General features: G+C 36.6%; 1 protein-coding gene across 2 annotated transcripts in view; it reads right to left on the bottom strand.

The window, feature by feature from the left end:
- SWAP70 (switching B cell complex subunit SWAP70) overlaps nucleotides 1–21,918 on the bottom strand; it is a 64,175-nt gene that overhangs the window by 26,166 nt on the left and 16,091 nt on the right. The window contains exons 2-3 of one of the 2 annotated variants that reach the window (XM_006905628.3): nucleotides 17,271–17,411; nucleotides 4,762–4,935 (exon numbers count right to left, since the gene is read on the bottom strand). In XM_006905628.3, the coding sequence (XP_006905690.1) occupies nucleotides 4,762–4,935; nucleotides 17,271–17,411 (315 nt within the window). The remainder of the gene's footprint in view (nucleotides 1–4,761; nucleotides 4,936–17,270; nucleotides 17,412–21,918) is intronic. The other variant, XM_025038515.1, reaches the window with a different exon arrangement.

Below are 21,918 nucleotides of genomic sequence, written 5' to 3'. Positions count from 1 at the left end.
GAAAGCAGTTCCACATAAATCTGTTCCAATGATCCCTTCTTTCCCCACACAAGTACTTCTGGCCAAAGAGAAATAATCTGCAAAACTAACTCTAATTCTACCTTTAACTAGAAGAAATATTGAAGGAGTTATAATGTACACAGAGTAAGTCCAAACAAGAACGTCACAAGGTATGATGCCTGGCTGTTCTATCAAGTCAAAGAGAGGCCGCTCCTTTCTCAAATGAGATTAATTTGTTTAGAAAGAAGAACAAAACATTCCAGTCAGCTGCAAAGATGAAGGGTAAGCCTGCTGTGTAGTCCTGGCTGGGCTCAGGGGTGCAAAAAGGGTGGAGTCATGATACACATCAAAGTTCATGTAGGCCCGTTTTTTGGGACACCTGGAACAGAAATCTTTTCAGTTTCATAGGCAGAGCAATCAGGACTCTGATACTGACTGACTTCCCAGCCTGTGGCTCAGTGATGATTTAAAGCCAATGACAAGTCCTTTACATCAGCGGTCTCCAACCTTTTTGGCACCAGGGACCGGTGCTCCCACGAGAATCTAATGCCCGATGATCTGAAGTGGAGCTGAGGCGGTGATGCTTGCGCTGGAGAGTAGCAGCTAATACAGGTGAAGCTTTGCTCACCAGCCCACTGCTCACCTCCTTCTGTGCGGCCTGGTTCCAGTCTGGTACCAGTCCATGGCCCAGGGGTTGGGGACCCCTATCTTACATCAAGCAAGTGCTGCCTCAAAGAATAAGCTACGTCTACTTACTTACTAATTTCTAGTTCTGAAAACAGGACAAGGTCACTTTCAAGTCCATCAAGAATATTTTAGTGAAGCAAAGAACAAAAACACCACAGATAAAAGACCTACCTCTCCTCCAATCCCAAAGAAAACACAAATAAATTTAGAACACTGAGTGTAACTTCAAGTGGTTTTAAAAGATGATACTGGAGATTTTATTAGCATAATTCTTCCAAGCAGTAGCTAGGTTTTTAAAATACTAGGTATATCTTTTTCTACTCCTATCAATATTCCATTTCCTTCTATATGTCTCTGTATTAAGCTGTATAATTTCATAGCATGTTTTATTTTTATTTCCCCTCTAATATACATGCACAATTATATCACTATAGTTGCTAAGCACTAAGAAACTGTTCCCACCACTACAGTGAAACTGCTTCCTCCTTGATTACCAACGACTACCTATTCGTTAAATCCAAGGGCAATTTCTCACTCATCACTCTCCAATTTTTCTGTAGAATCAAATGCCAGTAACTATTTTTCTCCTTCTTAGAACTTTTTCTTTTTTTGGCACCATGACTCAACATTCTCTCACAGACTACTCAATTCAGTTTTCTTTACCAAATCTACTTCCTCCTCTTGCTATAGAAACAGTCCCAAGGTTCTGTCCCCAGCCTTGCTTCTCCCACAACAGTCTCTTCCTACCTGATCTAACCTATTTCCCTGGCTTTCCTATCTCTGTCTCCAGCCCTGGCTTCTCACTAGCACTTCAGGTGAATACAAGACATTTCCACAAGGATGTTCCACTTAAAATGCCAAATGTACCAAACCCATCATCATACATTGTATCCCCAAGTTGTTCATCATCCTGTCATTCATTCACACACACACGTGCTTACACATTTAGTGAGCACTTATCATGGGACCAGACACTATGTTAAATGCTTCACATACATCGACTATTTTAATCTGCACAACAGTCCAATGAAGAAAGTAGTTATCCCCTTTTTAAAGATGGAGAAACCCAAACAGAGAGATTAAGAAATTTATTCAAGGTCACATAGGTAAAAACTGGTAGATTCAAACTAAGCAGTCTGATTTCAAAGACCATGCGTTAAATAACTACACTACATTACCTTCCAATCATCCAGGCCTGAAATTACTCTATATTTCCACACAGCAAGGCACTATGAGGTTGGTCCTGTGACCTCCAGGTTTCTCCCATCTGGCCTTCTCACTGATGCTACTGTACTTCAGTCCTCAATGCCACTTAATTTTTCTTAACTTCTGTCTCCTGTCTCTCCATAATTCATCTATTTACCTCACTCTCTTGCTCAAAAATCATCATAATTTATCTCCTGTCTCTCCATAATTCATCTATTTACCTCACTCTCTTGCTCAAAAATCATCAATGGCTCACAGCTTCCCACTGCCTATAGGATAAAATTAAAATTCTTTCCAGCCTCATCTACCACCATCCTTCTTCACATAGGAAGGATACGTGTTATTCTTTTTGACTGCCCAGCATCTAACTCCCTTCTTATGTCTGGGGAATTCCCTGCCTCCCAATGTAGGAGCTAAAAATGAAAGTGTTCCCATTCCAAGCCTCCTCTGCAGCTAGTTTATGGTGCCTGACCTAGGCCATGCCAGTTGGATGCGCCATCCCACCTGAGAAGTGGGCACCACAGAGAACTTTCCCTGGCAGCAAGAACAGCTGCAGGAAGATCTGAGTTCCCAGGCAGAACCCAGCATGCAGGGCCAGAAGTGTCCAGGTACAAGTACACCTACCCTGTGGTGGCAGCAGCCTTGTCCTTGTGGTTGCTCACTGGAGTGACTAGTATAGTTCCAAGCTACATAGCCTCCACACCTGTTTTTTCAGCCATCATGGCAACTCTGTGAACCACCCAACATCCTTCTTAAAAATCCCTTTTTGGCTGAAATCAGCCAGTGCCGGTATTTCCATGTAAGCATCCTTCACTCACCTCAGAACATGCCCTTTGCTTTCCTTCCTCATCTGACCTTGCCCACTGTTTCTTTCATCCAGAATTCTCCTCTGCCTTCTCCATTAGTCAAAACTCTTCCCATCTTTTAAGACCCAGTACAAGTGCTACTTCTACCATAAATGTAATAGCTAACACTTAATGGGCACTCTCTAAGGCCCAGGCATTCTTCTCATTTGGTCTTCACAAGAACAGTAGGAAGAAAATACTAACAGCTCTATTTTACAGTTGAGGAAACTATAATAAAAACAAATTAAGTGAATTGCCCAAGATCACACATCTAGTAAACAATGATGGAGTTAGAATGCAAATCCAGGAAATCTGACTCCACACTCCTGCTCTTAAGTAGGGGACAGCCAGAGATTATGGCCCCTGAGCCAAATCCAGCCCAGCAACCAAACCTGCCTCACAGCACGATTTCATACAACCATGATAGAAGAACAGTTTTTACATTCTTAAGTGGTTGGGAATTTAAAAAATCAAAGGAATACTATTCCATGACCCTTAAAAATTATATAAAATTCAAAAATCAACATCTATTTTTTGGAAGCACAGTAACACATTGTCTATGGCTTCTTTCAAGCTGTAACAGCAGAGGTGAGTAGCTGCAACAGAGATAGTATGGCCCCAAAAGTCTACAAAACCTCAAATATTTACTGTCTGGCCCTTTACTAAAAAAGCTTAAGACCCTGCTTTTAATCACTATATTATACTGCCTCTCCTAAAAAGCCTTTCCTGATCGCCTTATTTCCCACAAGCTGGAATAAATCTTTCTCTTCTCTGTATTTGCATGGAATGTGCATCTCTCTTATAAGAGGTAGTCTATTTTACCTTGAATTACACTTATTTTTTTTCCTCTAGCAGACTATAAATTCCAGAAGGCAGGAAGTAATCTTTCTCACTTTGTGCCTCACTTATTATTGGTAATTAATACATGCTTGCTGATTTTAAATAAAATATTGTAGTGTGACCTTTTAAAAAGATTTTCCTAACATATACATGAACCATAGAAATCACAGACTAGACCCTGTATTGGCAGGATGGGTGATAATGGGCACCTTCAACCACCACTGGTAGGTGTTTACATTGGTATAGCCTTTCTGAAGGGCATTTTGGCCTTGTTCATCTAATACCTTAAAAGTGTGCCTTTTTTAGGACTCAGAATTCCGCTGTTGGAAATTTATCCTCAAAAACATATGCAATAACTGTAGTCATAGGAGTTAACATATTTACTGAATATGTATTACGTGCTAGGCACTGAGCTGAGTCCTTTAAATGAAGAATCTCACACTCCTTAGAGTTAACACTGTTATGAGTCCTATTTCAAAAATGAAGAAATTAAAACCCGAGAGGTTAATTTGATCAATGTTAAGGGATTACAGATGACTTTTATTTAAGGGGAGGACTACGACTGATTTTAATTTTGTATATTATGAGGTTTTTCTAAATTTACTATTGTAATAAGCATGTATAATTTTTTAGGGCAGTAAGGGAGCACAAAACCTTACTCCTCTGTTTTCCTTTGGAAGCTTAGAAAAAATAATGCAGAACAAAACAAGCAAATGTCCTTTTTTATTTTCTTTGGAAAGAACAGTAAAAAGTCACCATCCTGGACTTTGAATCAAGAATAGTATTTCCTCACATAAAACATCCTTGAGAACACTCTGGATCCTATGTGTTTCCCATACAGCATCACTCAATCCATTAATACTGTTTGCCAATATGCAAGTAGACAGAAAATTGTGTTGTGACTCGTACTAAATAAATATTCTTTGGACATGAGGATGAATTCATCTATAATTATAGCAATTTAGAGAGGAAGAGTCCCACCCTGTCTGAAAATCTCCAGAGGTATTACATGATCCCAGATCACTAAGTTTTGGATCTTTTTGGAGTCAAGCTGTTTTGCCTCCAATCCAAAAAGACTAGTCCAGGATCTCCTTCTAAATCTACACTGAATTAACACAAATACTTCTAAGCTAGAATTAATGTGAAGGTGGCCATGTAAAAACTTCCCAGAGCCACACCTTACCTCTTCCGGCACAATAATTAATGGATACTTGTCCTCAGATAAAAAGTTGAAAATAACCCACACTTTAAATGAATCTTCTTCCATAAGGAGCAGGGGACTCTTTGTGAGGTTTTTTTTGACACAGAGGGTCCAACACATCCTATTAAATTCAATCTTGTCAAAGTTGTCTTGGACCTAAAAAGGAATGAGAAAAGATTCCAATGAGCCGATCTAAAATAAGCAGTATAATAATATAAGCCAAGTAAAACAGAAAGACAAAGCCTACTATAGGCTTCCATTTTAATCACTCTAATTAACCAATAACCATTTTCTAAGTATATGCTTAGGTACAACACTTTTGAAGGCTCAATTAAGAATGCTGTATCTCAAGCAATATCTGTCCACATCACTCACTTGGCACATAAAATACTGGCTTGTCAAATAGCTATTCTTTCATGTGTACAATTATCTTCTAAATAGACTACCAATCCTGATACAAAGGAGTTGAGAATGTCAATTACTCAAGATGAGCCACATACAGATATCTTTACCTATTCAGTCAAAGAAGATACTTTCTTTTGGGAAAAACTAACTGAAATTCTAAAGGACAGCCCTGCCATTCAGTCATTCAATCATGCATTCAACATTTCCACAGTATCTGCTATGAGCCAAGTACTATGCTATAAATTAAAGATATAAAGATGAAGAACTTGGACTCTGCTCTTAAAACATTCACAGTTTATTAGTGAAAACAGATATGCAAATAGGCAAATTTTAATATAACATGGTGTATAATTCAGTAGTTTTTCACTAATTCAACAGATAAAATTTAGATAGTCATTATTATCTGCCAGGGACAATGCAAAAATACTTAACTTAATACTAGCCCATGTCTCCAAGAATTGTCAAGACAATTACAATAGAGTATGATAAATACTAGAATAGAGATAAGCAGAGGGTTCTGTAGGAACATGGAGGAGCTAGCTCAATCTTAAGAACTGGGGGTAGATTTGCAGAAAGAGTGACATGACAACAGAGCAAAGTCCTAAAGGACCATCGAGAGTCAAACAATTCAAAAAAAAGGAGAAGAGTAAAAAAGGAAAAAAAGAAAAAAATAAGAGTCAAAGAGTTCAAGAATGGACTCAAGAGTGTCCCAGGTAGGACAGAATGTGAGAAAACCCAGAGACAGAGACAACTGTGGTCAATTTGGAGAACTGCAGGAAGTTTGATATGAATGGGGCACCTGGTGCTAGAGGGTGTTATGAGTTAAGGCTCTTCATAAGTACAAATAACAGAAACTGCCTTGGATTCCTTTAAACAGAAAAGGAATTGGATAAACAATAGGTAACCTCAAAGATCCAACACAAACACTGGAAAAGGTAGGCTCTGAAAATAAACTGCTACCGAGCCAAGCTAGGCAGTTAGAACAGTGGCTGAAACTACTCACGGGAACAGCGTGGTGCCAGTGTAACATGAGGCCATCACTGTTGCCACTGACCCAGTTGCAGATTCAAAGTCCCGTTGGCTGAGCTTGGGTCACATCCCTTCCCTCTAGCTGCCAGGGAATAGGGAAAATGAGTATCTGAACTTTCCAATATCTGAGATGTGAGACAGGTCATGTCCCCTACCAAGATGCTATGGAATTTCCCAAATATAAGAAGAGTTCGGATACTGAACAGACAAAAAAAATGACATATGTCCACTGCATGGGGCACAGTGAAAGATGAGGCTAAAGCGGTAGGTGAAGACCAAGTCACTTATAAGAAGAGCCTTATAATTCGTTAGGATTTATTTGCATTGAAAGAGTGGAAGGGAGCAACATATCCAACCTGCATTTTAAAAGCCATATTCTGGGACAATATGGAAGATACACTGGAAGAGGTGGGACAATATGAACAAATCATTTCCTTTTAGAGAAATATAAACAAAGTATTGTGTGTACTCTAAAGAAGACGTCACTAGCTGGCTACAGGGAGAAGCTTCTCTTGATCTCTAACTAGAATCTGTGGTTTGTAAACCAGTTCCCAGAAGTAAGAAGATATCCTTTGTGATCTGCCTTTAGCACCTTTTTTTTTTTCAGTCGGCACCACTTCCCACACACCCCCATCATAGACCATTGAGCCCATGAAGAAAAAGCAGCAGCTACTACTGTTGCTTCTCTTTTTTCTTCTTCTCTTTAACATCATTTATTGAGGACTTAGTATCTGCTCACCATTTTATATGCACTTAAACTTCATATCAGCCCTGTAAGGTTAAGTATTGCCCTTATTTAACAGATCAGGAAATAAAGATTCAGAAAAACTGAGTACCAAGTTCACTTGGCTAGTAAATTATCAACACTAGAGTCTAAATCAAAGTTCAAATGCTGTCTCTTTCCACTATGCCAAACTGCTTATAGAACTCAGTAGATAGAGGATATCTATATGACAGAAGACATCACTACAGGACTAGTTTCAAAGGCCACCACCATCAACTTAGTCTCAAAAGCACCACTAGAAAACACTAAGTAGAAGATACGCCAACAGGGAAAATGACATAAGTATATAGTATAAAAGCATATAGCCCTGTAGTGTCTAGATTTATGGCTGGAAAAGCAAACGCAGACCAAATCACAAAGAGCTTTATAATTTTGATTAAGAGCCTATAAGAAACCCCCAAATGAAGGGTTTTGGAGCACAGAACAACTAGGTCATCTTCAATCCAGGTTCATACTTCGTAGAAAAGATCGTTACTTGAGGCAGACCTTGAATATATTGAAAAGTGCAGAGTAAAGTATTCCAAAGGATAGGAAAAGAGAAGGCATGAGCAAAGGCATGGCAGGAGCAGCATGCCAACCACATCCAGGGAACAGTCACAGAGTTAAGGAGACAAAAACAAGAGAGAAGGAAAGATAAAGTGCTCGCTCATGGGCATCTTCAAATTGAGGCCCTGGTAAGACATTTAGACGGACATATCCAAAGACAATCAAAGAAGTGAAACTGTAACCTAAGCAGAGAGGCAGATTTGTGAATTACTGCATGCCACTGATGACTGAAATCACGACAGTCAATGAGATCCCTAAGAGAGAACATAAAGTGAGGGAAAAAAAGATGGGATCAGAAACAGAACCTCAGGGGAAACGTACATTTGCAAAGCAAGAGGAGGAAGAGGAATTATGATGACTGAAAAAGCAGTCAAAGTGGTAGGAGAACCATAAAGACATGAAAACTGAGTGGGGAAGCACTTAAGAAGAAGGTCTGATCAATAGTGTAAATTGCTACAGAGACTAGGAGTCTAAGAAAAGACCACTGGTTTTGCACTTCAGAGGTCACTGATTAATCAAGACAGCTAAGAAGTTTAGGTAAAAATCAGATTGCAGTGGGATCAGAAACCAAGCATGTTCTCCATAAATTAGTTTTCCCAGGAAATAAGTAGTGGTTTTTTGATCCAAGTTCACTATATCTTACTTAATTTTAATAAGCTGTCTTTGACTTATTCCTTCTCTAAAATCTAATCTACTATTCTTTAGTTTAATCATGCCCAAAGGTAAAAGCATATTAAATGATGACATTTACACTTTTTTATTTATTTTTCTCCCGCCTTTTTAATCCCTCCCCCCTACTTCCACCCCTCCACTTCCACCCCTGAGCTATGGATGTTGCCATTTCCCCTTACGAACTGGATCTCTGAAGGCGGGGCGTCTCCTCCCACACACTCACGGTGTGCACCCGGGACCCTGGCACCCCCAGCGCATTTGCCATCACATTCAGGGGGCCTGGCGCACCTGGGGTATGGTCCATGGCTCCACCTGGGGCGCAAACCCAGGACCTTCTACATGTAAAGCTGATGAGCCACCCCCACATTTATACCTTTTTAAAAAGTACAAAATCCCACCTAGGAAGACCAGGTGCTATAGGCATAAAAAATAAGGAATTTTAAGCCAAGATCCTTGCAATCTGTGAGGTCAACCAAGGGTTGCCTTGCTTAAAAAAAAAAAAGTACAAAATCAGATCATATAAGAAAAACCCACAGCTAACATCATACTCAACAGTGAAAAACTGAAAGCCTTTCTTCTAAGATCAGGAATGAGGCAATGATGTCCACTCTCACCACTTCTATTCAACACAGTACTGAAAGTCTTAGCCAGAGCAATTAGTCAAGGGGGAAAAAAGGCATCCAAATTAGAAAGAAGTAAAATTAACTGTTTGGAGATGACATGTCTGTCTTATATGTAGAAAACTCTGAAGAATCTACAAAAGAACTGTTAGAACTAATAAACTAATTCAGAAAAGTTGCAGGATACAAAATCAACACTCAAAAATGAGTTGTGTTTCTGTATACTAATAATAAACAATTTGAAAAAGAAATTCAGAAAACAATCCCATTCATAATAACATCAAAAAATAAAATACTCAAGAATAAACTTAACCAAAGAGGCAAAAGACTTGTACATTGAAACTACAAATCATTACTAAAAAACTTAAAGATGACACAAATAAATAGAACAACATCCCAAGTTCATAGATTGAAAGACAATATTGTTAAAATGTCCATACTACTCAAAGCGATATATAGATTAAATGCAATCTCTATAAAAAATCCAATGGCGTGTTTTTTATTTTTTTGCAGAAACAGAAGACATCATCCTAAAATTCATATGGAATCTCAAAGGAATATGAATGGCCAAAACAATCTTGAAAAGAACAAAGTTGGAGGCTTCACATTTCCAAATTTCAAAATATATTACCCGCCCCCTCCAAAAAAAAAAAAAACATATTATAAAGCCTACAGTAATCAAGACAGTATGGTACTGGCATAAAGATAGACATATAGACCAATAAAATAGAGAGTCCAAAAATAAACCCTCACATATATGGCCAAATGATCTTTAACAAGGGTGCTAAGACTATACAATGAAGAAAGGAGAGTCTCTCCAACAAATGATGCTGGGAAAACTGATAAGAATGAAGATAGATCCTTATCTTACACCATATACAAAAAATTAACTCAAAATATAGTAAAGATCTAAATGTAAGACCTGAAACAATAAAACTTCTAGAAGAAAACATAGGGGGAAAGCTTCATGACATTGGAATGGGCATTTCCTTGAATGATACTAAAAGTACAGGCAACAAAAGCAAAAATAGACAAATGAAACTACTTTGAACTTAAAAGCTTGTGCACACAAAAGAAACAATCAATAGAGTTGGACAATGGTGAACCAGTCCTTGCCATTAGAACTCAGGGAGGAATCAGATATCAAGCAATATAGCAATACCACAACCACCTACCTATATGATAAAAAACCATGGTAAGTGCTATTAAGAAAAGCCTAGGATGCTGTGAGAACATATTTTAAGAGAGCTAGTTAGCCCTGGAAAGGGTGGGGTGCTACCTACAAAAACCTCCCTGAGGAAATGCCACCAAGCTAAAACCTGAAGATGAACAGGAATTAGCTGCATGTTATGGGTGGAGGAAGCCTTACAGTGGAGGAAGCAGCATGTCTGAAGGCTCTGTGGCAGGAAAGGCCTTTGCAATTTGAGGAACAGAGAGAAGGCCAACACGGCTGCTCTGAAGTGAACAAGAAGGGGAGAGGAGGAAGTAGAGTCTGGAGAGATTAGCAGAGGCCAAAAATCTAACACAGCCCTGCATGCCACAACAAGGATGTTAGACTTTAATTGAGATGATCTCTAAGTCCATTCTAACTACAAAAGGTCTAGAAATCTATGATTCCATCCTCCATCTCATCTAAGATTACAAATTGCTCCCAAATCTCAGTATGTATCACACATAAATTGATAGTCTCACATCTTTTGGAAAACTAATAACAGCTGCAAGTAGTTTCAAAATGTCCAAACAGAAGGTAATTTCTTGGAAAGAAATGTATAGAGTTGTTCTTATTTTTAACATACTTTTGCTTTTCACCAAAATTCATACATATGAATAAGATAGCAATAATATTTATAGACCTCAATTCTGACTCAAAGGACCAAAAGTATTTACAAAACTAAACTCACATGTTCTCTAAACTTCAATTTTCATCCAAACCAGTTCAAGACTAAAATTTCTGTGATAGAGACAGTTCTCAAAAGACAAAGTGAGCAATTTAATGCTTTAGAAATTGACTGTAGAATTTGTTTTCTCAAAAACTATTTATACTCTTTGATCAGTAATTTTACTTCAAATAATCTAAAATAAAAAGAGAATTAGAGTCAGATAAAGATTTGCTGAGGATAGTCACTATTACTTATAAGAGTGGGAAAAAAATTAAAATAATACTCCATGGTACAAAACCATTATACAGTCATTGAATTACACTTAGTAGCTGGGTGACCTCAGGCAAGCAATTTAACCCAAGACCCAGTCTCTTCATCTTCAAAGTGGTACTAATGATGGTAATTAACCCATAGAATTGATATAAAGTATAACACTTGTTTAAAACATTTAGCATACTGCCTGATACAGTAGACTAAATTAATGTCAGAATTTTTATCTTTATATTTATATTTTCAAAAAATTTTAATGACATGGGAAAGGTAAAATTAATGTTTAGTGCTCAATATGATTCCAACTTGAAAAATAATATATACAAATATATTTTAAAAAATAAAGACTCAAAGTAAACAGATGTTAACAGTGACTGCCTCTAGATGGTAAGGTTATGGATGTTTCTTAATAAGTTCCTTCTTTTTCTTAATTTCCAACCATAGCCTGTATTACTTTTACAATAAAGAAACCTGCTTTAAAAACAATATTTTACATTAATCATCAGGGAAATACAAATCAAAACATGGTAAGATATTATACCTCACACCCACTAGAATAGCTATAATCAAAAAGAAAAAATAAATGTTGGTGAGGATATGAAAAAATTGGAAGCCCAAACATTGATGGTAGAAAAGTAAAATACATAGCTGCTTTGGAAAACAGTTTGGCAGTACCTCAAAAGGTTAAACGTAGAGTTGCCACATGACCCAGTAATTCCATTCCTAGGTATATACCCAAGAGAATTGAAAATACAGATCCACACAAAAACCTGAACATGAATACTCAGAGCAGCAAATTCATAATAACCAAAAAGTGGAAACAACTCAAATATCCATAACCTGAAGAATGTGCAAAATGTGGTATATCCATAATGGAATATTATTCAGCCATAAAAAGGAATGAAGTGCCGTTACATGCTACAAGATGGATGGACCTTGAAAACATACTAAGTGAAAGAAAGCAGACACCAAAGGCCATATATTATATGATTCCACTCGTACTGAATGAGTCCAGAATAGGTAAATCCATAGAGACAGAAAGTAGATTAGTGGGTTGCCTAGGACTGTGGGGAAGGAGAGATTAAGTGCTAACGGGTACAGTTTTTTTTTGAGGTAAGGTAATGAAAAGATTTCAAAATGGACTGTGGTGATGGTTGCACAAAAAGTGACTATACTAAAAACTGTTGTGTCCAGAATAACCAGACCCAACTTGAGTGCTCTTAACCAGGAGACAGTTTATTAGCCGGCGGCCGTCCTTGCAAAGGAGCAGCCTCGAAATGTCAAGATACAAGGTTTTTAAGCCCCAAATCCCATTCCTCATTCTGTCTTAAACACAAAGGTCTATCTTTCTCCTATTCACTACCTGTCAACCCACTGGTCAGGTGTGCAAGCGGGAAGTACAGAAGCAGAAAGCTTGTGTTAGAATGTTATGTTCCTATGGGTGATTGCCTATGTTCCCATGGACAATAGCCAGTGTTCCCATGGGCGATGGCCAAACAGTAATTTTCAGCTTATATACAATTGATTATTTTTTATGCCACGCAAGCAAGCAGGGTTACACAGGCTAAAACTGGCAGTTAGCGTATGAGCTCATTGTTACAAGTTTCATGATTAACAGAATGTGGTTAGGGGTTCCAGAAACTAGGCCTAAGTTATAGACTTCCTTTGTCCAGTTTCAGGTTTTAATTATTCTTTAACCCTTTCACATTTCAACAGGCCATTACAAAAACCAGTGAAATGTACACTTAAATTGTACGATATATGAATTATATCTCAATAAAGCTGTTATTTTAGAAAACAATATTTCTTTAAACTATATCATTCAGATTTATATTTCAATAGCATAAAGTCATCCATAGTTCTCCGCATGGAACCTCTTTATTTACGCAGAAGTTTTTACTTCTGTACAACTTCACAAATATGATAAAAATGTACAGTCCGGCTTGGCCATTATGCCAAATTAACACCATATAACTTTTAAGCAAAAATGAAAGAAAAAAATAAGATAGGCAAAAGAACAATAAGAAAGAACCATGCAAAAGGATGGTTTGAGATATTTAGAGCAGTACCACTTCCTATTAAATGACAGTTGTTAGCCACACACTTGAAGACATTTTGAGTGCTAAAGGCATATCCATTCAACTAAAAGAAATATGAAACCTTGTTTTATGGAAGAACTACAACTGACATATGAACAGCAAGCATCTGGTAAGAAAGTATAAATGTCAGCCTAGGAAAAGAGAATACAGAGGCTGCTAGCTTCTAGAGAAGAGACATTACATTGAACTGAAATATTTCTCTTTGTGTGTATAACTTTCGAGTGTATATATGTTTCCAAAAAGACAAAAAAAAAAAAGATTGCATTAGAAAGCAACAGGATTTAGGATTTAGCATATTGCCGATGAATTACTAGTTTTAATCATATAGCCCAGACCAGCCTTTAACATGTAGAATCAGAGAAAGAACTAACAATGATTCAGACCAAAAGCCTAATAGGTAATTAAATCTCATGAAAGAACTAGATCGCCTCATAAACACACCGAAGCAGAATTAGTTTTTGATGTAGTCTATTGGAGCTCAATAATAAAAAGCTAACAATATACCACTTTCTTCAATTATTCACTGTCAGATAACTCAGGTATAGTATCTCTTTGTCAAAAAAAAAAAAGGGAAGGAGCACAAAAATTCTTTCTAGATGTTTACAGAATTCCATTCTATACTAAAGAAGGAATTTAACAAAATAAGCAAAAAAAGGTTAATACTCAGAGGAGACAAAATATTTGATACAAGAACAACAGATATATTAATCAGTTGTAATCTCAGGAAAGCTAAAAATAAATTGTCAACATGACGAACAACAGAAATGATTACCTCTGAAGAAGCAAATATATAAACCAAATGGGAAAATTACTTTTGGAAAGCAAGTTTCAATATAATTTATCTCTCAGCCCCACCCCTTTAGAATAATTGTCCTGGTAAAGGAAGAAAACCACTAAAACAACTTTTAGGGGAAAGAAAATGACCGAATTGAACACTAAAGAACACCAGAAACTAATGAAGAAAAAAGAATCATCTTAAAACACTTGAGAGAAAACCTAAGAGACAGAGGCTGAGATAGTTTGAGATGATCAGAATGGCTTTTAATCCACTCTACTCCTGCTCTATGTATCCAAAAACTAGAAAATATAATTCTGGAAGGGAGTAATTAATCCCTCTATAGTACAGTTAAAAGAACACCAGTCCAAAAGTTAAATGGCTTAGGTTCAAAATCTACCTACCCCTTGTTAGCTAGGCAACCTTATGCTCCGTTTCCTCCTGAGTTAAATGGGGATAAGAATTCCAATTATACGGCAAAGGATCAACCTAAGGATCGAATGAGACAATATATACACAAAAGCACGTCTTGCAAACGTTTAATCATTACTTCACATTTTCTTTGCACAACCGATGACAATCTCTAAGTCTTAAGTTAACATTCTTCAGTCGCTATGGGCATTTTTTTTTTCAACCAAGTTTCAAAACAAAGCACTAATCTTTGCTCAATTTAAACCCACACCACGGAAACCTTGGCAGCTTTATTTGGATTGAAGGACTGGCAAAATTCCACTCCAGGTGGCTAAGCAATAATAAACAAGGGCTCACTGTTTCATCACATCCTTACTCACTCTGTGAATAAATTTTTCTCCAAATTTAGTGGCTAATTTTGGACTTTTTAAATATTGCTATATTTTCTCCCCTAGTCACAAAACTTTAAAATACCTAAATACTAAAATAAAGAACATCTTAAAACTTAAAATTCAACATGTTTAAAGAATGTTATACCGAGGAGAACAAAATACAGTATTAGGGCACAGCACTTTCAATATATGAAACCATGTTTCTCTATCCATTGGCCCAGCCCACAAATTCTAGCACTGAAAACCAAAGCAATTTCCAGATTTCTGAGAATTTCCCAGCATGTTCTATATTTTAATAACAGACATAATCCTTATTGTCTTTAATTTTTAAGATTAAACTCATGCACACAGCATGTCATCAAATATTTGCTGAATGTGACGTAGTTACATATAATACAATTATAGAACACAAATGAGCTATCTGATCAATGAACAGAACAGCAATCAAAAAAAGCTCCAGAAAATAGCTCCAGAAAACTGGGGAGTTTTGAGACCTCACACATAAATTTCTGTACAATGTGATTAAATTCTTTTTGAGATATAATTCATATACCATAAAATTCACTCTTTAAAGTATATAATATAGTAGTTTTTAATATATTCACAAGGTTTTGCAACTATCAGCACTACATAGCTCTAGAACATTTTCATCACCCCAAAAAGAAACCCCATACTCATCAGTAGTCACTCACCATTCCCACCTCCCTTCAGACCCTGGCAACCACTACTATACTGGGTATATCTGGGTATTTGCCTAATTGGGACATTTCACATAAATAAAATCATATAACACATGGCTTTTGTGAGTCTGATTAAATCTTACACACTTCATTATAGTGCGATTTCTCTCCTTTTTTCTAATTAAAGTATGATCAAGTTAATGTTATCTCAGCAAGGAAAACATTTTAAAAAATATGTAACATATATGTAAAACATACAAATAAAGAGCAGAAAATTGTACTATGAGACTGATATGAAATAACAGATATAGGTACAAAGATTACTATATAAATGAATACACTGTAATTTTGACATTTTTCTCCAAAATTTCTGAAAAATATAATGTGATTTTATTTTATTATTATTATTTATGCATATAGCACCTGGTCTTCCTAGGTGGTCTCCCATCCAAATACTAACCAGGCCTAACCCTGCTTAGCTTCCGAGATCAGACATTGTGCTTGTTCAGGGTGGCATGGCCATAGACCATGGACCGTCGTGGCTCCATTGGGGCACGAACCCAGGAGCTTCTGCATGTAAAGCAGATGTACTAACCTCTACACTATGGAACTACGTCCTATAATGTGATTTTAAAAAAGAATCCTGACCAACATTTAGCATTTTCTAAACTATTAACTTAAATTATTATCATAAATATTACTAATTACTGTTCTTTGCTAATATAAAAAGACACTAAACTATAAAAGAATTTATATACAAAAAAAGCAATAAAAACCCAAGAAGCCATAAAAAAAAATATGTAAATAGTTGCGGTACTTAGGTAATGGGAAAATAGAGTTGTTTAAATGCATTTTATTTTTAATTTAAAAGTATTATTATTGTCGCTTTTTGAAAGGCATTTTTTAAAATATATCCAAAAATTTCATGCTTAGTGTTATAAATATGGAAAAGCTCAAATTCCCAACCCTTCATAAGATTATATGATTACTTTCATACCTAAACTAAATGTACATGAAATGGAAAATGACACTAATATATTGTTCAGTTAAAATAAGTTGAACTATATATATAGCATGATCCTATTCTTGTAAAAAGACGCTATTATGTAGGTATGTGCTTATATGTATATTAAAAAGGTTGCGAAGATATTTACAAACCGTTAACAGTGGTTACTCCTAAAGAGTCAGACTAGAAAGGGTAAAGAAACATTTGCATTTTATCTCATATATTCTTGTAATAATTGCCTATTTAATAACAAGCATGTGCTACCTTTCATAATTTTTAACCACCAATTTTTAAATTACTTAAATGTACCATCAGTTTAAATTGTTTTCTCCTAAAAAGAAAGAAAAACACATTAAATTCAATTCTTTCATGTGTCAATTTTTAATTATCCAAACCAAGGAAGACACTGAACATAGCAGCAAAGGCCAATAGATTATATTTGTCTTCCAAACACATAATAGGTTTTTGCAGCATCTTTACGCATAACATACTCCAGAGGAAGCTTCGGAGTGGTACTCTGAAAAGTCTAGAATGAAAACTTTGCTGTGTAATATCTATTTAGTAAAGTCAACATCACCTTTAATAGTCACATTTTACCCCATCATACTCATGCTTTAACAATCATTGCCAGTACACGTGGAATCAAAAAATTTTTTAAAAAGTACTCTGAGAGAAAACAGGTACAGATTGATACAAAATACAGTTCTTAATTTCAAAGAATAAACAAGCTGGGAAAATATTAAACCAAGTTTTAAGACAGTAGAGAAGATAGTCAGTTCCTCATTCGTTCTTTCCTTTTTGATTTACCTCTTAATGCTTCCCACCTGAACTCCAGAGTGAACTCACCAACCAGGGGCTCTGGGGCCCACTAGAAACGTGCAAATCAAACATTGTTGTAAGCAAGAAGAGGTTAGAATCATACCTTTTCCAAAATGAACTTGTTTAAATATGGCATGTAGCCCTGATTGGAGACGGGCCCCTCATCATCATCCCTGAAGTGCTCTTCAAGGGCAACGGGATCATGAGGAACCTTCAGCACCGTGCACAGGTTATGGGAAAGGACCTAGGGGGGGAAAAAAGTGATTTAAAGGCATCCACTAACCAGCACAAGGCACATTCGGTGTCTGAACGCAACTGGCTGACCCAGGGAGAGGAAGATGGAAAATAAACTTGCAAATATAGGGTGAGTATTGCTCAGCTGCCAGCTCCCCACTTGTTACCCATGAGTATCTCTCATTCCTTCCTCAGTTTTGGTTCACCTGAAACACGTCTCTCCTACATGTCTACAATGAGCCAGTCCATGCACGATCTGTGACTATAATACTCCTTGTAGTCTTTTATTAATTGGCCCACATTAGAAAAAGGAGAGAAAGGGCAAGAGAATGTGTTCAAAATTAAACTCTGCTCCAAGTAGAGCAGTGTCAGAGCTATAAAAGAAAGAACTTGGTACTAGGCAGCTGCAGCCGGGGGTTCCGGACAAGGTAGCTGACCTGGCCGTTCACAACCTCTTGGCTTCAGTTCTCTCATTGCTCAACAGAAGGGGCCAAGTTAATATACAAATATATCAAATATTAATTAGTAATCTCTAAGTGCCCAAATATCTCTAAAATTCTATGATGCTAGGCTATTTTCGGCACGGGTATAAAAGAGCATAAATATAAAAAGAGAAAGAAATCAAGGGCCCAGTTTATAAATATGAGAAAAATCAATAGCTAAAATATCTCAAGAGTTACCAAAATGGTTGAAATATTTTGTAGCATACCATATATAAAGGGTTATTGGTCTTGGCGAAAACCTAAGTGCATACTTTAACACTCAGGAAGTTAAATTGGCAGTTGGGCCATCTCAGTACTAATCTTGTTTCACATTAAATGAAAATTTAAAAATAAAACTTAAATTCCTATCATTTTGTGCATTCTAAACAGGTCAAATTAGATAGCTAAGGTTGTACTTCCTTAAACAGTGAATCTTATTAAATGTTAAATCCCGAGATTAAAATATTTCCTATTTTTCACAGCCCTACCCATTTAATCACTTAAAGAGTCACATTCTTCTCAATGAAGACTTACAATTCTATTAAGCAAGTCACTTTTTTCTGCATACACTATTTCAGTTAAGATTTTTTAAGATTAAAAAAATTGAATCTATAAAAAGAATATTTGCATATCTTCTTTCTATATTTGTTTTGTTTCTCAAAGCTTCATTTATGTGGAGATCCTTTTCTACATGCTCTACTGGTTTTAAGGAAGTAAGTAAAGGAAAGGAAGTAAATTCACAAATGGTTATAAATGAAGTAATGAAGACTTTTATCAGCCCCTACAAAGCGGGCTGTGTTTCTCAAGCAAACCCTGTATTTGCCAGTAGTGGAGCACAATGAAAAGAGCACGGTGGAGCTTTTACTGAAGAATCTTACACCACAGTCAGCAAAATCCTAAAAAGATATTTCCTTTCTCTACCTACTAAAACCTATAGAGTAATTAGCTACCTCCAAAGAGGTTTTGTGAGGATTAACTCTAAGAATGTAAAGTGCTTAAAATTGTAATGCACCACCGAAATAAATGTTTGAGAGAAAAACAAAGAGCGTATTTCTTAGATAAGGCTCAAAGGTCATTCGAATTTTAAAATCATTTGGGACCTTACCTAAGTCCAACCACTGATTAAGTTGTGGTCCATCCACAAAATGTTAAGAACAATGAGAAAGTTCAATGTGGAGTGATAGGAAAATATCTCCAAGACAAATTAAGTAAAAAAGCAATGTACTTGACTTATAGTGCGCCATCTTTAATGTAAAAGAAGAAAAAAGAAGAAATTAAGAAACTCTGGGAAGATATATAAGAAACTAAAAACAGTGAGGAAAAGACTGGTTTGATGTTAGACCAGGGGTAGAAGACGATTTTCACTGTTTTATTGTTTTGAAAAAATAATTACCTAGTCAAAAATGTACTACCTATTTAAGAAACTAAATATCTATTTTTTTAAAGTGGCTAGCCTAAGATCACATAGCTAAATCTACTTATCTTCAAAATCTATACCTTTTCTTCTACATTAACCTACCCCCTAGAGATTAAGAATAAAAGGACATATTCTACAGCAATATACCATGATTAATGGATGAATGAGATATAAGGGCAATAAATGAGCTCAGAAAAGAGAACTAGTGTGTGCTACAGTTGACATCACAGAGTAAATGAAAAAGTAACCTGGGCCTTAAAATAAGGAGAGCTTTTGGATAGGAAAAGGGGTTTTCGAAAATCAGAAGGCTTTCCAGATAGGGGAATAACATGAGAAAGTAGCTGATTAATGCAAAATTCTCAAGGTAAAAAAGCAGACATCAATCTCTCCCATGCCCACCCCTCTCTCTGCTTTTGGGTCTCATAGATCCTCCAACTTAAAGTCCTGGCAGGGACCCTGGACACCATACTGTTATCCTTTACATCTATATTATAGACAGTGAGTACTGGCTCAAAGAGATTAAATTTGTTTTTCTTATCTAAAGTTACTTAGCAGAACTGAGTCTAGAATTCAGGTTCCCTGGACCAAAACTCTCTAGCAATAAGGAACATTATGGTTTTAGTTCTCAGAAGTAAACAACGTTTTTTGAATGTGAGGTACCTAGTTCAATTCATTAATCACACTGAAGAAGATTTGGATTTGAACTCTAGACTTCAGCCTTGGACAATTAAACAGCACTTTTGTTAAATATAGGGATAGCTTAATTCAGTGATGATTTTCTTAACCACCTTTATTTAGTTAAGCAAAGTGTGACGGCGGCAGCACATTGGTAACAAGAACTCGAAATAAGGATACCTGAGTCTCAGCCCTGCTCGTGTGGTCTGTTCCTGCTCAGTGGTTTGCCATTTTCTCTTTTTAGATATTTTAATATTTTTGCTACTTACTCACTTAGTCTCAGTATACTACCTGCAAAATGAGAAGTTGGACTTGTCTCTAAAAAAATTTTTTAAAGTCCAATCCTTAACTGCCAACTCAAATTCGTTTCATGAATTCAACAAAAGAACTTTAATTCAGATCAGAAATTCTGCTTTTTTCATTGTTAGTAAGGCCTAGAGTAGAGAAGTCTTCTTCAAACAAAATAAACTGAATAACAGATAACTGAAAAGAGAAAAAAACTGTGTGCTACCTTTAAAACTTTTTAAATTTTATCAGCAATTTTTTAAAAGCTTACACAGCATCTCAAGTTTTTCTGAGAAAGTAAAATGTATACAGAAACCAAAATCTCGAAGGTCAGAATATAAACTAGTAATAAGAAGTAAACACCCCGTAAGCTTATACAGCAGCTGATGCTCTTTAGAGTAGACTCACTTTATCCATTAGTTGGTCTCGCCCCTGAGAAATAACTATTATTGCTATTTTATAGATGAAGAGGCTGAAATCAGAGATTAGGAGATATGTCCCAAATCACAAAGTTGTATGTGTAGTGAAAACTGAGACTAGAACTAGACTAGACTAAACCTCGTGCTTTGGTACCCTTTCTACTCCGTGTCACCCTGCCTATACAAAAGTGACTCTTGTTGCTAAGGTACAGTGATGAACTGGTGCTCCCCCAGCCCGACCTAGTCAGTTCTCCAGGACCCAACAAGATGGCTGGAGCTATTTAGCAGAGCCAAGTTAAATCCAGTGGTGAAGAACTACACATGCCTACAAATCTTGCTTTCCCTCTCTGGGATCCCCCATCTCTTAGCATCCACATTTGGGGGAAACTGTTCCAAGACACTGGCCTCCTCTTCGGATGAGGAAGTTGGAAGCAGGTCAGGACAAAAGCAATCCTGAGGAAAGAGAACTATACATTCTTGATTTGTAAAAGCACTGCCATTGAATCACTCTAATCAGAGTGTTTGCAAGTTTCTTGAAAAAGTTGAATTTAACCCACTTCAAATGCCTGTTCCTCCAAAGACCATTCTTTTAGCACTGACATGATTGCTAAGCAACTTCGCTCTCATTGACCTGATTTGAAGAATAAACTATTATTAATTACTACAATAAAAGATCCATAACCATGCCAGAAATTCATCTCTCCAGTTCCTTAATAGATGACGAGACGACTAATTAACTGCATGAGCCCTGCTCGCGTAGTCTGTTCCTGTTCAGTGGTTTGCCATTTACCCTTTTTAAGCATTCTGCTCCAACTGCCATGAAAATGAAATCAAGGATGATGAACGAATAACAGTGTTTTGACACACTGTGTAATGTTTACCCTCCTCTCTTTCAAAGATGTAAAGATTATAAAGGTTCTCTGAAATGCATCCCCCTGGTCTCACACAGTTTCCCTTTACAGGATGTGCGTAATGGGCAAAATTCAACACTGAAAAAAAGGGGGGTGGAGATCTCTATTGCAACAAGCTTATCTGAGCGGACACAATTATAGAATTATAATTCATAATGGCAATCTTTTTTTAAAACATGAAAATTCCTGTCTGAGTTATAAAATTTCAAGCTGATGGCAAATTACCAGAAAACTCTTCCTAACAATGAACCAGAATGACCAATTTCCTACCCATGCTATGCCCTGCCTTAAGAGCATTGTCTTAATAAAAGTCCTGCCCCTTACCACA

Source organism: Pteropus alecto, unplaced genomic scaffold, assembly GCF_000325575.1.
Source record: "Pteropus alecto unplaced genomic scaffold, ASM32557v1 scaffold461, whole genome shotgun sequence".
Taxonomy (NCBI): domain Eukaryota; kingdom Metazoa; phylum Chordata; class Mammalia; order Chiroptera; family Pteropodidae; genus Pteropus; species Pteropus alecto.
The sequence above is the reverse complement of the archived record's forward strand: the minus strand, read 5'-3'. Positions and strand labels throughout refer to the sequence as shown.